At 48.0% G+C, this 14,350-nt stretch overlaps 1 protein-coding gene across 1 annotated transcript; it reads left to right on the top strand.

Moving 5' to 3' along the window:
- Nucleotides 1-274: 274 nt before the first annotated feature.
- On the top strand, nucleotides 275-11,664 carry adamts1 (ADAM metallopeptidase with thrombospondin type 1 motif, 1). The gene is made up of 9 exons (XM_069889030.1): nucleotides 275-1,028; nucleotides 1,579-1,998; nucleotides 2,085-2,217; nucleotides 2,661-2,828; nucleotides 3,759-4,045; nucleotides 5,263-5,449; nucleotides 5,598-5,776; nucleotides 7,226-7,401; nucleotides 8,716-11,664. The coding sequence occupies exons 1-9, from the start codon at nucleotides 522-524 to the stop codon at nucleotides 9,452-9,454; spliced, it is 2,796 nt and encodes a 931-aa protein (XP_069745131.1). The 5' UTR covers nucleotides 275-521; the 3' UTR covers nucleotides 9,455-11,664.
- Nucleotides 11,665-14,350: the final 2,686 nt, after the last annotated feature.

Raw genomic sequence — 14,350 nt, 5'->3', positions numbered from 1 at the left:
ATAGAACGGAGAGTGAGGGAAAGAGGGAAGTGAGAGAGGGAAATGGGAGAAGAGGGGGTGGGGGAGAGGAAGTGAGGAAGTCTGAGAGAGAGAGAGACTCAGTCAACGTTCCAATGCCCCGGGGAGCGCCGGGCTGACAACCAGCTGGAACGGCCCCACTTGGGCTGACGCACCGGCCTGGGATAGGTTACAAATTGTGGTGGGGATAGGAGGGCGGGGGCCCGAGCGAGGGGGATGCCCGGACGGACGGCTGTATAAAAGGGGGCGCCGGGTGCCTAGAGAGCGGCACAAAGCAAGGAGCGTTGAAACACAACGGCGCCAGGGAAGAGAACCAAGCCACAACATCAAAAAAGAGAAACAGGAATAGCGACATTAGATCCGAACTGCGATTCTTTAGTTTGAATGCAATCTGGGAGAAGTTGCATTGGAAGTTTGCTGGAAGTTGCAGTGCACTCGAGTTTGAGGAAACTTTTGTTTCTGCCCTTTGGAGGCGGCGGCTGAGTTTTTGCCGAGGATTGTGGATGATGTTGAGCCTAGTTTTACTGCCCTTGCTGTCGGCTCTCGGTCCCGTTTGGGCTGCATCCCGGGCTCCAGAAGAGTGGCTGATCTACCCGCTGCGGCTGAGCGGCGGGGCGCCGGCGGGAGGGGACGCTGGATCCCGGGGAGGAGCGGCGCCGGGGGAGAACGTGTCGTACCGGCTCCGTGCTTTCGGCCAGGCGTTCACCCTGCGGCTGAGGGCGGACTCGAGCTTCCTGGCGCCCGCTCTCACCTTCCAGACGCTGGGGGAGAAGAGGGGTCCGAAGGACGAGGAGGGGCCCGAGTTCCGCCGCTGCTTCTACACCGGCACCGTGAACTCGCAGCCGGGCTCGGTGGCGGCTCTCAGCCTGTGTCACGGACTCCTGGGCGCCTTTGTAGTCGACGGGCACCAGTATCACATTCGCCCCGCCAACCCGAGCAGCCTGATGGACTCCGGGGCTCACTTCGTCCGGAGGACAAGTCTGGCTCCCTCCGCCGGCTCCAAGTGCGGGGTGAGCTCTCTGCCCCGCTCTGCGAACGCTTTCCTTGCATTTGGTTTTTTTTTTGCATGATATCTGGATGTGATCCGAATGTAATAAATCCTAACCAGTTCACAGCGCAACCCTCCATCGGGACTGTCTATCTCCACAAAGAACGCTGATGCCTCTCACCTTCTCTCTCAAATAGCGGCTCACGGGGAGCAATTTAACTGGACGTGCGAATTCCACACCGATCGAACCCCGCCCAATAACTGGGTTGATCGTGCGAACTCCACACGGACAGCACCGATCAAACCTAATAGCAGGTCGAACGTGCGAACTGCCCCTCGCCCAATAACCGAGTTGAACGTGCGAACTGCACCGATCGAACCCCCCCCCCCCGACCAATAACCGAGTTGATCGCGCGAACTCCACACCGGCAGCAGCGTGTCTGCCGGGCGCTGGAGCAGCGCCACCGTTTTCGCTGCAAGGGTGTTCGGTGCGCGCTCCGGGAGAGGAAGGGGGGGGGGGGGGTCCGTGCCGTCCACTAATCGTTTTCTCTCCCCTTTTACTCCTGTTTCAGGTCACCGACCGGATTGAACCCCAGGAGAGCGGAGAGGGGCAGCGGTCCGATCCCCAGCGGGTCTCCTCCGCCCCGCCGGCTGCCAGCCGCAGAGCCAAGAGGTTCGTCTCGTCTCCTCGCTACGTGGAGACTTTGCTGGTGGCGGACCAGTCCATGGCGGAGTTCCACGGCAGGGGGCTGGAGCACTATCTCCTGACCCTGATGTCGGTCGCGGCCAAGCTGTACAAACACCCCAGCATCAAGAACTCCATCAACCTGGTGGTGGTGAAGATCTTGGTGGTCGACGAGAAGAAGGGTCCCGACGTGTCTTCCAACGCCGCCCTGACCCTCAGGAACTTCTGCACTTGGCAAAAGCAACACAACCCCTCCAGCGATCGCAGCCCGGACCACTACGACACCGCTATCCTCTTCACCCGCACCGTGAGTCCAGCTTTCAACCCCCTTTTGGCACAGAGTTGGTCTCGTTTCCCCTCCTGCTTGCTCACTCCCGTTTCTTCCCTCCGAAGGACCTGTGTGGAGCCCATACGTGTGACACCTTGGGGATGGCAGACGTCGGGACGATCTGTGATCCCAGCAGGAGTTGCTCGGTCATCGAAGATGATGGTGTCCAAGCCTCCTTCACTGCGGCGCACGAATTGGGTGAGTTCCTCGCCCTCCTGGGTTCACAAGCATCAGCCTCGTTTAAATTCCTGGCTGCCTGGAATTCCCTCCCCAATAAAGGGGTGATTGACACTGCCAAATCTGGAGAAATGCATGTCACATGCTGCAGTGAGAAGGGGGTTCTTGGGCGAGAAGGGTCCTCCAGAATTGTTTTTTTATAGAGGGCACTGGCCCGAAGCGTCGGTTATGCATTTGTACCTTTGTTATATAAAGGGCACTGTTTGACCTGCTGAATTTCTCGAGCACGGCCCTGCGTGCAAAGTGGGAGGGCGAGAGTGCTATTAGAGCGTGGGGTCGAGACGTGTCTTCCTGGGATATGTGCTTTCTCTGACATTAGGACAAGTGCATGCTCCGCGCTTGGCATGATCCAAGGGTAACGTCTAGCATTGACGTTTTTTTGGGGGGGGTGTCCTACCTTCTAGGTCACGTGTTCAACATGCCTCACGATAACGCACGCCAGTGTCTTCACACCATTGGCCAAACCAAGAATTCCCACATGATGGCATCCACGCTCTCCAATCTGGTTCGCAGCCAACCATGGTCTGTCTGTAGTGCCTATATGATCACATCCTTTCTGGACAACGGGCATGGTAAGAACCTCTGGGCCTAAATATCGCCTGGTGAACAGGCATGTTTGTGTATTATTACTGGCGGCTAATCAAGATTCCCATTTATTGTCATGTGCGATATTGCGCGGAATTTGTTTTCCCCGGCTTTGAGGCCGACAGATTCACCATGGGCAGAAATTGCCTGAAAGAGATGCAGAAGAGGGTCCCCTCAGAGTCACCCAGCGAGCGTGGACTCAGCTGCTGCGGCCTCCCCTGCAGCCGCACGGTGTCCGGTCCAAACCATCAAAGTGTGCATCAGTAAATGCAAACGTAAACCACCAGACTTGGTTTCTTTTTAACTAAATCAAGGTTCCTTTTATTGGTCCGTAATAATACACTTAAACATGTGACATAATGTGTGTACTTTAAGTTTTGCCTGCCTAGGTGAGACAGGAACTGCAAGATTAAGGGAGATGGGTGGTATGTTTAAGAGGAACTTCTCTCGGAGAGTGGTGTGGACCGTGCTTCCAGCTGAAGCCGAGAATGCGGAATTGATTTTGACGTTTAAGGAAATATTGGGTGGGAGGGGTATGGAGAGCTGTGGTCTGAGACCAGGTCGATGGGATTGGGTAGAGTAATAGTCTGGCACAGATTAGATGGGCCAAAGGACCAGTTTCTGTGCTGGAGTGTTGCATGGTTCCACAAACATATGCATTTTAATGAACGTAAGAAGCAGGAGTCGGCTATTTGGCCCGTCGAGTCTGCTCTGCCATTTAGTAAGATCATAGCTGATCACCTTCATATAGCAGCCTGTTCTGTGTAACTCCTTCATTTCCCTACTTTTAAGTACTTTTTTCAATTTCTAAAGTCATCTATGATTTTTTTTGTTAATTTGTTGATCTTCTCTATTTATGGCAGATTTTCCTCTTTTGTGGGCACAACTAATGGTTACATTTTCCCCTCTGCTTTCAGGAGAATGTCTTCTGGACAAGCCACAGAAACCCATACAGCTTCCCCGCGAGCTGCCAGGGACCACCTACGATGCAGATCGCCAGTGCCAGTTCACCTTTGGGGAAGATTCACGGCTCTGCCCGGATGCCGGTAACAGCTGCTCTCTGCTCTGGTGCACCGGAATGTCCCGCGGCATGCTCATCTGCCAAACCAAGCACTTCCCCTGGGCTGACGGGACAAGGTGCGGAGAAGGGAAGTGGTGCATGGAGGGAAAATGTGTCAACCAGACGAGCATCAAAGATTATAGTGTAAGTTCCTCCTTGCTTTGCTTTCCCTCTGAGCTGCTCGCTTTATTTAATTAGCACCTCTCTTCCATGAGGCTCCAGCTAAATTGGCCACACAGTTAGTGCAGTGCTTTTACAGTGCCAGCGACAGGGGTTTGAATCCAGTGCTATCTGTAAGGAGCTTGTACCTTTTTCCTGTGTCTGCGTGGGTTTCCACAAGGTGCTCTAATTTCCTTCCGCCCTTCAAAATATACAGGGGTTGTAGAACAATTGGATGTAATTGGGCAGCATGAGTTCATGGGCTGGAAGGGCCTGTTACTGTGCTATAGGTTTAAATGTAATAAATTACTCCAAAGTGCAGCAGAAGGGGTTGGGCCTGCGAGGTTGAGAAACGTGGCTTCACTAATTATGAACCAGATGATATTTAGGGCCCTCTTGCAAAAGCCATTTGGTATTTGAGCCATTAACATGCTTGTGTTAAGAGAAGTAGTTGTCTCTGATGGCCCTATTTTGTGACATGAAGTCCCTTTGGCCCTTCTTGTCTATATCAGCCCTTGGAGCCGTTTTCCCCCATTTTGTCCTCCAGCTTGCTCATCAACTTCACCCAGCATTCACAGACCCCCACCCCCACCCCTTCCCCGCCTGCCGCCATCCACTGCATGCTCCTACTTTGGAAGGCAAGATGAAACCAGAGCAACTGGAGGTGGGGAGGAGAAGGAATGGAACCCACAAGTGCATGCTCTGCCCAGAGCATTGGAGGTCATGATTGAACCGAGGTCACTGGAACTGTGGGGCAGTATGCTCCTCTTGAGAGAACCTGTGCCTTCATAGGGCTTCTCGGGGAAAGAAGAAATACAAAATCCTACCCTTGGCCACACATCCTTCTTTATCTCCTCATTTTCACTGGGCAGAAGCTACATTAGGTTGAAAAAGTGAACTTCCAGATTCATGAACAGTTATTTTTTTCCCTTGCTACTATTAGTGGTACAAAGATGATGCCCCTACACTGTTTTAGCTACTTTTCTCTACACCCTTCTTTTTGTTACATTTTGCAATTACACTATCAGCTGTAATTGACTATAAGCTGGATAGCACGCTAAACAAAGCTTATCACGGTACACGTGTCATTAAATGAGCCAAAATGTTTGTTTAAAGGGGGGAAAATAATGGGGTGGATGAGCGCAATTGTACATTTTGCCCTTTTACGACTTTGACCTGATTGGCTTCTTATTATTTTTCAGACACCCGTGCATGGTGGCTGGGGTGTGTGGGGTTCCTGGGGAGAGTGCTCGCGCACTTGTGGAGGAGGTGTGCAGTACTCGTTCAGACACTGTGACCATCCCATCCCAAAGAATGGTGGGAAGTATTGCGAAGGGAAGAGGGTACAATACAGATCCTGCAACACCATGGACTGTCCTTACAGGAACGGTAAGGCGCGAGAGTTGTCTTCCTCCTTCTCTGCCTTGCATTTAGTGGGGGGGGGGGTTAGAGAATGTATCGGATTCCTACTGTGACCTTGAGCTAACTGAATTATTTTGACCTAATTGACTCTGCATTTGTCTCCACAAAAACACAGGCAAAACATTCCGGGAAGAGCAGTGCGAGGCTCACAATGACTTCTCAAAGGCATCTGCCTTTGGGGGAATGCCTGCAGTCGAATGGATCCCCAAGTATGCTGGAGTCTCTCCCAAGGACCGATGCAAGCTCATTTGCCGAGCTAAAGGAACAGGATACTACTTTGTTCTTCAACCCAAGGTATATACTCCAGTTAGACAACCATAGGACATTACAGCACAGAAACAGGCCCTTCAGCCTTTCTAGTCTGTGACAAACTATTATTCTCCATAGTCTCACTGACCTGCACCCAGTCCATACCCCTCCTATCCATGTATCTGTCTAAATTCTCTAAAATGTTAAAATTGAGCCCATATTCACCACTCCAGCTGGCAGCCTGTTCCACATTCCCACCACTCTCTGCATGAAGAAGTTCCCTAAACTTTTCCCATTTCACCCTTAACCCATGTCCTCTGGTTCATGTCCAATCTACCCTCAGAGGAAAAAGCCCACCCACAATTACTCTATCGCCCTCATAATTTTAAAAGCCTCTATCAAAACTCCCCTCATTCTTCTACTTGTCCATTTGGCTTCTGTCCAGCTAATTAAACCAGGTTTGTGAGGAGTCGAGGGCTGCAGGGTTCATGCTTTACACTAGCAAGTCGGGGTGATGGGACAAACGGTCGCCATCACCCAAGTCCATAGCTTGTCACATTTTAGAGAATGGCAAGTATGAAAGTTTTTTTTCCCACCTGCACCCCACTCAATGGGTAGACAATCTGAGTGGACTGTCCATGCATAGGCTTTTTAAATTGGAAAATGTCCACTAAAATTACTCTTCATTATTTTGATACCCAATTCTACTGTCAACTAAGCAGCCATGGGAGGGCAGATGCAAAGTAAATAGTTGTAATCTGGCAAGCACCTGGGGAATTTAAATTTCTGTGCGAGTCGTGGCTTTGAGTATGGGCTTCAATTGTTCGCTAGAAAGCCAACCTGCTCATGGAACTCAGTGGGTCAGGCAGCAAATGTAGAGGCAAAGCTTTCAGTGTTAGCCAGTGTACAGAGGTGAGGCAGGTGATTGGGGAGCTGAGGTGGGGGGGGGGGGGGGAGGATGGAGTCAGGGACAGGCTGGGAGACAATGAGTGCAAACAAAAGGGCTACAGGTTTCGGATTTTGCTCCGTATTCCAATAGCTGCAGTCTGTAGTGCCTCCAAGCTTCACTTAATTACCTCCAAGCTTCACTTAATTACCTCCAAGCTTCACTTAATTACCTCCAAGCTTCACTTAATTACCTCCAAGCTTCACTTAATTACCTCCAAGCTTCATTTAATTACCTCCAAGCTTCACTTAATTACCTCCAAGCTTCACTTAATTACCTCCAAGCTTCACTTAATTACCTCCAAGATGGGTGGGGGGAATTCTGTCCTTGGTATGGGCTATTTATGTTTTAAATGAGCTAGCAACCCAGAGGGCAATTGGGGATGGATAATAAATGCTGGCAGCACCCACTTCCTGAAAATACCAGGGGGGAGGCCAAGCCCAAGAATCTGTCACTTGGTCTGCAGTTGAAATGTTGACTTGTTGCTTTTATTTGTGGTGCTGATGCTTTCTCCACAGTTGTACAGATTTATTCCTTTTGCTCCACAGGTCGCTGATGGCACTCCGTGTAGCCCAGACACCACTTCCGTCTGTGTCCAAGGGCAGTGTGTGAAGGCTGGCTGTGACAGAGTCATTGGTTCCAGCAAGAAGTTCGACAAGTGCGGCGTGTGCAAGGGAAAAGGTTTAACTTGCAAGAAGATCACTGGTTCACTCGACCGTGCCAAGTAAGGGCTCCTATGTGTTGCTAAACCTGGCTGCGTTAAATATTCAATCGCAACAAGTCCCAAGTTTGATCTTGGAAGATAATTTGACTGCCTCTCAAGTTTTAAGCTTTTTGTTTTAGAAGTTTATCCCGGGCAACAAAGGACCTCTGCATTTTATAATGTTCAGTACTTCTCCTTGGGATAGTGGGTCCCCTGTTAAAACTGCTATGGTGGGTCTACATTAAGAAGACTATTGCATTGAACGAGCTTTAAGATTTAAGCTTTGTTTCATGTTCAGCTGCACCAGTTGGGGCGACTGCTAGGATCTGATGGATCATGAATACTTATCTGATCCATCAGACCCGAGCTCGGTCTAGGACCTCCCAATGTGTCCCACTCCCATACACATATGTCTGTCCAAGGCCTCGTGTACTATTCCACCAAGATCAACACTCTCCAGCCGTATGTCATTAGCGTAAACTTCTCTGGTTTCTGCGAACCTACTCTCCTTGCTCCCCTTCTTCCCTTCCCCTGCCTTCTTTCCCTAAGCTCTCTACCTCCTTCCATCTCATTTTACTTCTTCCTCCTGCTTGCTGCTGTGCCCTCCCTCCCTTCTCTATTCCTGCCTTTGGGACTGGGCTCCTCTTTCCACCCTTACCTTTTTGTCGATTGCCGGCTGACATTTTTCCACACCTTGATGAAGGGCTCAAGCCCAAAATGTCGGTTATGAATCTTTACTTTTGCTATCTAAAGTACACTGTTTGACCTGCTGAGTTTCTCCTGCATTGCGTTTTTGGTCTTTTGGTTCCTTTAGTTGGTCTTTCAGTTGAGCCAAACAAAGTAAATTCACAGTTTGTTCCATGGCAACTGTTCGCTATTTATTGCCAATACAGTATTCTTGATGCATGTGGATTATAAATAGGGAAATGCTAGAAATACTCAGCAGATCATGCAGCATCTGTGGAGGGAGACCAGTTAATGTGAAAAGCCTCAGACATGAAGCCAGTTAATGCAGAATTTTGAACCAGCAATATTCATGGTTACTCTTTCCATGGACGCTGACTGACCTGCTGAGTATTTCCAATGTTTGCCAATTTCTGTTTGATTTCCACATACAGGTCCTAACTGAACCTGGCTGTTGGGTGCATCTGTGACCAGCTAGTGTGTGGCATGACACTTGTGAACCATTTGCCTTTTTCAGGGTTGTAGGAATGAGGTGAAGGTGGGGGTTGAACAAAATGGGCAATAGTGAAGAGAGCGGAACATTGGTTCAAATTTACATTGCAGGTGAAGGTCATTTCATTCAGTTGATCCTTTTGATTTTTCTTTCCGCAGACCTGGATACCAAGAAGTTGTCACTATCCCTGCAGGGGCAACCAACATCGATATCAAACAACGTAGTCTTCGAGGTGCAAGGCACGATGGGAACTATCTGGCCCTGAAGAAACTGGATGGCACATACATTCTGAACGGAGACTATACCTTGTCGACACTAGAACAGGACATATCGTATCACGGTACGAACCTGAGGTACACCGGCTCCTCTGTGTCGCTGGAGAGAATTCGTACCTTTGGTGCCCTCAAGGAGCCCTTGGTTGTTGAGGTACTTTCGGTTGGGGATTCGATGCGCCCAAGGATCAAATTTACATTCTTTGTGAAGAAGAGCGTACAACAGCTCCCAAGTAAATCCAACCCCAGGAAGTTGCCCTTCAATGCCATAAAAGAGACAGTGACATCAGAGTGGGTGATCGGAGAGTGGGGGGAATGCACCAAGACCTGCGGCCTGGGATTTCAGCGCCGCCTGGTGGAGTGTACGGACAACTACAGGAAGCCGGCGAACGACTGTGCCAAAGAACTGAAGCCCGACGACCTGCGCCTGTGCGCGGACGTGCCCTGCCCGAGATGGCTGCTGGGGGAATGGTCGGCCTGCTCCAAGACTTGCGGCAAGAGCTTCAGGAAAAGGTCCCTGAAGTGTGTCACGCGCGATGGCCAGGTTCTACCATCAGAAAGCTGCAACGTTTTGAAGAAGCCCAAACACTTGATTGGCCTTTGCACCATTCGGGTTTGTACCTGAGGAACCCAAAGAAAGGACAATTCCAATTAGATTTGTGTTCAACCTTAATGCACTGAAAGGGTGTCCCAATCCATCGTCATGTGACATTGAAGCATATGATAGTCAACTAACCCACATTTCCCTTTTGACAATGAATGTTTGACTTAGTTGTAAAAGTCTGGGAGGTAGGTAATGTTCTAGAGAGGTGGGGTGTTGGGGTAATTGAGGAACACAATGCTAGCATTGTGTATCTCATCACGTAGTCTTCTTAGTATTCAGATACATTTCACTGTTGACAGTGGAATCAGAAGTTTGTAATCGCTTTTAGTTAGTACATAATTCCCTAATTCATAAGTATCACCTTTTTTTTAATAAGAATACCAAGCTATTTTCCTCTGTTACTCTGGGAGGAAACAGGCCCTCAATCACAAATGATCTTGTTAGATTTATAGAATATTCCATTTCCCACAGTGTTACTGTGGATTGAATCCTTGCACCTCTGTTAAACTTGGTGCTCATTCACGTCCTAGAGAATAATATCGTAAAACCCCTGTTAGCTGGAAGTTGAGCAGCCTCGGGCAACCAACAAAAAATATTTGGAAATTTAAAATTGGCATGCCTCGTTTGCCAATCACGCACCATGCAATCTCAAGCAACCGGAAAATTAATTTATCTGGCTTTTACCAATCCCCATAGGTGCTGGATACTAGGGGTTTTACTATATCTAATGTGGGCATTGGTACTAAATAATAAAGTGGGCATCAGTTATTTGATCTGCCATCGATTGGCAGCTGGAGAGGCTGGGGCTGTTGCAGATTATTTGTGCCCTTCATTCTGTGCCAACTCCATTCAAACTAGGTGATTCTGCTGTTCCGGGCCGGGTAGTTCTTGTGACCCAAAACGAGCTACCCACTGTGCCTGTGGACTGGCTTGGTATTGTAGGATTAAGGAATCTAGGTTCCCAGATTTGATTGATTTTGCATGTGCCATCTTAGCTCTAATGTGGGTTTAATGGAGACACACTGGAGCATGCAGAAGCTTGAACAACAATCAATCTGCTGGAGGAACTCAGCAACTAGAGTGGTGCCAGAAAGAGAAACCGAATGATTGAAGTTCTGGGTTTGATCCCAAAATTCGTTCTTCCCCTCCCAACTCCTGCTCCACCTGCTGTGTTCGCCATCAGATTTATCTTCTCCTGGTGGTGTTCCTTGTGGGAATGAGGGTATTAGGAGATTGTTGATTGACATATTGATCCAGAGACAAGAATCCCGGGACCGATCGGGCCCATCCAAATCCCAGCAATAAGGTGGTGTGATGATTTCAAAAGAAGTCGGCATGGATGGTGGGATCATCTCTTGTGGCCAAATTACTCTCTGAAGTGGAGTTCAAGTTTATTATCATCCAGCACCACTTCAAGGGCCTGGACTGCTGTAGTGTCCTTGAAAGACAAAGGGTTGGGTCCAAAACCTGGGAAAGAAAGTTTCTCATGAGGAAATTAAGATTAGTTTTAATCGTGTCCTGAATTGTCCCATCACACCAGTTATAGTTCAGTATCTGCTCTGGGCTAAAGTTACAGGAAAGGGTAAATCGATGCAACTCTAGTGAAAAATTGTGGAAGGACAGAGACGCAAGCCCCAGTCAGAATGAGGAATGAGTATGTAAGCAAGGCATGGCAAGGTCTGCCCTAATCGGGGATCACTGCTTCCAGGAAAGAATGAAGTGAGATTTGAAAAGGGGGGGGGGGGGAGGGGAGGGGGGGGTGCGGCATTTCTTATTGACAAGCACATGGCAAAGTTATTGTCCAACAATGTCCAAAGCTCCTGGCACATAACCTGGTTCTGATCATTCTCTTGACGAGTGGTCAAGTACATCCCCACTACCTCAGAAATGAAGGGTGAGATTTATGAAAATAAAACAGCTTAAACTACGGTATACACAAGCTGCTATTATTAAAACGCTAAAAATTTGAAATCCGCAGAGTTAAACAAAGAATGTAAATATTAAGCTAGCACCAAGGCCGGCAAGGTGTACTTTATAAGAGTATTTAAATTCCTTCCGTGAAGGATTTACTGTTTTGTACAGATTTCAAAAACTTATTTATTTTTTTAAAGCTTTGTATAATATAATCTAAGTTATCGCTTTTTTTTAAAAAGAAAGAACATTTAACAAGAATAGACTATTTATACAGTATAATGTGTCAGTAGGAGGTAATAAAAATGATTGACTTGTCATTTCTTTGCCTTGATTTGTTGTGCGGGAAAGGGCATTGCAGAAGACCAGTTAATTTGTGGTGAACCGTGATTTCTACAACTTGGTTATTCGACTAAAAACCCAAGTGTATAATTTGTGGTGAACCGTGATTTCTACAACTTGGTTATTCGACTAAAAACCCAAGTGTATAATTTGTGGTGAACCGTGATTTCTACAACTTGGTTATTCGACTAAAAACCCAAGTATTATTTGAAGAGAAATCTCCCACCATAAGAATCAGAATTTATTGTCGTGAAGAAGTCACAAAACCCATTGTTTTGTGATGGTATCACAGTGCAAACATTCAAACAAGCCACATTTCAAAATAAATAGAAATTCTGTAAGAAGAAAGACAAAGTAAGGCAGTATCTGTCAGGAATCTGATGGCAGAGAGGAAGAAGCTGTCCTTGTGCCGCTGAGTGCTCGACCTCAGGCTCCTGTACATTTTTCCCCTGTTGATAGTAGAGTGAAGGGCATGGCCAGGGTGGTGGGGGTCCTTGAGGATGGAGCCTGGTTTCGTAAGACGTCGCCTCTTGTATATATCCTCGATGGAGTGAAGACTTGTGATGTCACTGGCCAAGTCAACAACCTTCTGGAATTATTTCCTTAAATATCATTGTCTCTTCTTCAGTAAGTTGCTCCTCCTGTTCTACCAATCCAGTGATGTCCTCATCCTCCTCCGTCGATACGGAGGTCGGTTCGACGTAGAATTATTTCCTATCTTGTGCATTGTCACCTCTATACCTGATAGTGGTGCAACCAGCCAGAATGCTCTCCACAGTACACCTGTGGACATTTTCAAGAGTCTTCGGTGATGTACCGAATCTCCTCAAACACCTCACAAAGTATAGCCACTAGTGAGCCGTCCTCATGATTGAATCGTCATGGAGGCTCCAGGACAGATCCTCAGAGATGACACCCTGAAATTTGAAGTTCTTGTCCATCTCCACTCCTGGCCCCTTGATGAGGACTGGTTTGGGTTGAGCGCAAGGGTAATTGATAATTTATTTCACCAACAATGTTCCATGAAAAACAAAGCCATGCTTTGTCTAGTTAGCTTTGCAACATTAGTTACAGGTATTAAGCACAATATCCAGCCCTGCAAATTAAAATGATAGCAACGAGAGCAGTGAATTGGAGTTCAGAGTGGTGCAGCTGTTCAAGCTGCTGCCTGTCCAGACTTGTGACCCAGGTTTGAACCTGACCATGTGCTGTGTAGGTGGACTTTGCATGTTCTCCCTGCACCTCTGGGTTTCTCACAGGAGCTCTGCTTTCATCCCAAATGCACGAAGTTTTTTTTGTGAATTGTCCTCTGGTTTGAAGAATGGAATCTGGGGGAAGAGTTTAACTATTAACTTGGAGCTGCAGCATGGTGACGGGCCATGCTACCCAGTTACACCCACAGTTGCTGATTGACTACCACCCAGACCTTAGGCTGAGCTTTAGTAAGGTTCCCCCCCCCCGCAAGGGCATAGCCAGGTTTTAACATTAGGGGGAGTGGGAGCACATCAAAAAGGTGCCACAACCACAGCTGAGTGTGTATGCGTGCACGCACACCAGGCAACCTTTACTTCTGCTGACCATGAAGCAGTAGACTCTCTGTGCTGTGTGTGTTTATCCTTCAAGTTGTTCATGGTATGGGGAGAGACTTTCTGACCTCTCTCACTTTTTGCTTGGTGATGCTTGTGAAGACAAGACGAGGTTCGCAGCGCAGATTGGTACAGCCTCCACACACACCACCACCCCCACCCCTTACCCGGCTCCTTTCAACTCTCTCTCTCTCTCTCTCTCTCCCACCCTTCCAGCAAACTTAGAGACCACCTGCCTTATTTGCATTTTCCAGCTCCCTCCCCATATTCCTCAGCGCCACTGCCCCAAGAGGGATGACAGAGCTTTGGGACAGAGAGGGAAGGGAAGAGAGCAAAGCATTCAGCCTTGCACACACAGGCATTTAATTGATCAAATCCCATTTGAATGGAATAAGTCGCCAATAATTTCAACTATTGAAGCGATAACTGCATTTAAAATAAGCTATTATTTAATAAAATCATACATCTTTAACATTTTAAATCATTTCATAATGAAAACACACTCCTCTCATTATTTTACCTACATCTCCAGTGTAAAAGCACTCCCTTTTGATTTGTTATTTTAATGTTTAAATGATAGGGATTGCCTATTACTGCACATGCACACCGGAGTCTGGTGTGTATGTGTGGTAGGCTGAGGGGACAGGGGAGGGTTTGGAGTCAGAACTCGGGTGTTGGTAAGCCGAGGGTAAGGTTTGGAGTCGGGCATCGGGAGCTCCTTAACCTCCAGGTCCCTAGGCTTCAGCCTACTCAGCCGCCACTGCATACCCTGTATGAGTTTGGAGGAAACCAGAGCTCCCAAAGGAAACCCAAGGGGAGAACGTACAAACTCCTTACAGACAGTGCCGGATTTTAACCCCAGTTATTGGCGCTGTAATAGTGTTGCACCAACTGGAAAGTGGCAGGGACTTTAAATGGGATTCATGCTCATGGACTGCATGACTGAGGGGAAAAATACACCCAATTTTTTTTTAAATTTATACATACAACTTAGTAACAGGCCATTTCAGCCCATGAGTCTGTGCTGCCAAATTTACACCCAATTAACCTACATCCCCAGTACATTTTGAACAGTGGG

The sequence above is a fragment of the Narcine bancroftii genome, chromosome 7 (assembly GCF_036971445.1).
Source record: "Narcine bancroftii isolate sNarBan1 chromosome 7, sNarBan1.hap1, whole genome shotgun sequence".
Lineage (NCBI taxonomy): Eukaryota > Metazoa > Chordata > Chondrichthyes > Torpediniformes > Narcinidae > Narcine > Narcine bancroftii.
Note: the sequence above shows the minus strand (reverse complement) of the source record. Positions and strands in the feature narration are given on the sequence as shown.

Excerpts from the sequence above, each read along its gene's own strand:
- adamts1 (XM_069889030.1), top strand. The coding sequence starts at position 522 with ATGATGTTGAGCCTAGTTTTACTGCCCTTGCTGTCGGCTCTCGGTCCC. Across the intron at positions 1,029-1,578 it reads CCGCCGGCTCCAAGTGCGGG|GTCACCGACCGGATTGAACC; the intron begins GTGAGCTCTCTG and ends CTCCTGTTTCAG. Across the intron at positions 2,829-3,758 it reads CTTTCTGGACAACGGGCATG|GAGAATGTCTTCTGGACAAG; the intron begins GTAAGAACCTCT and ends CTCTGCTTTCAG.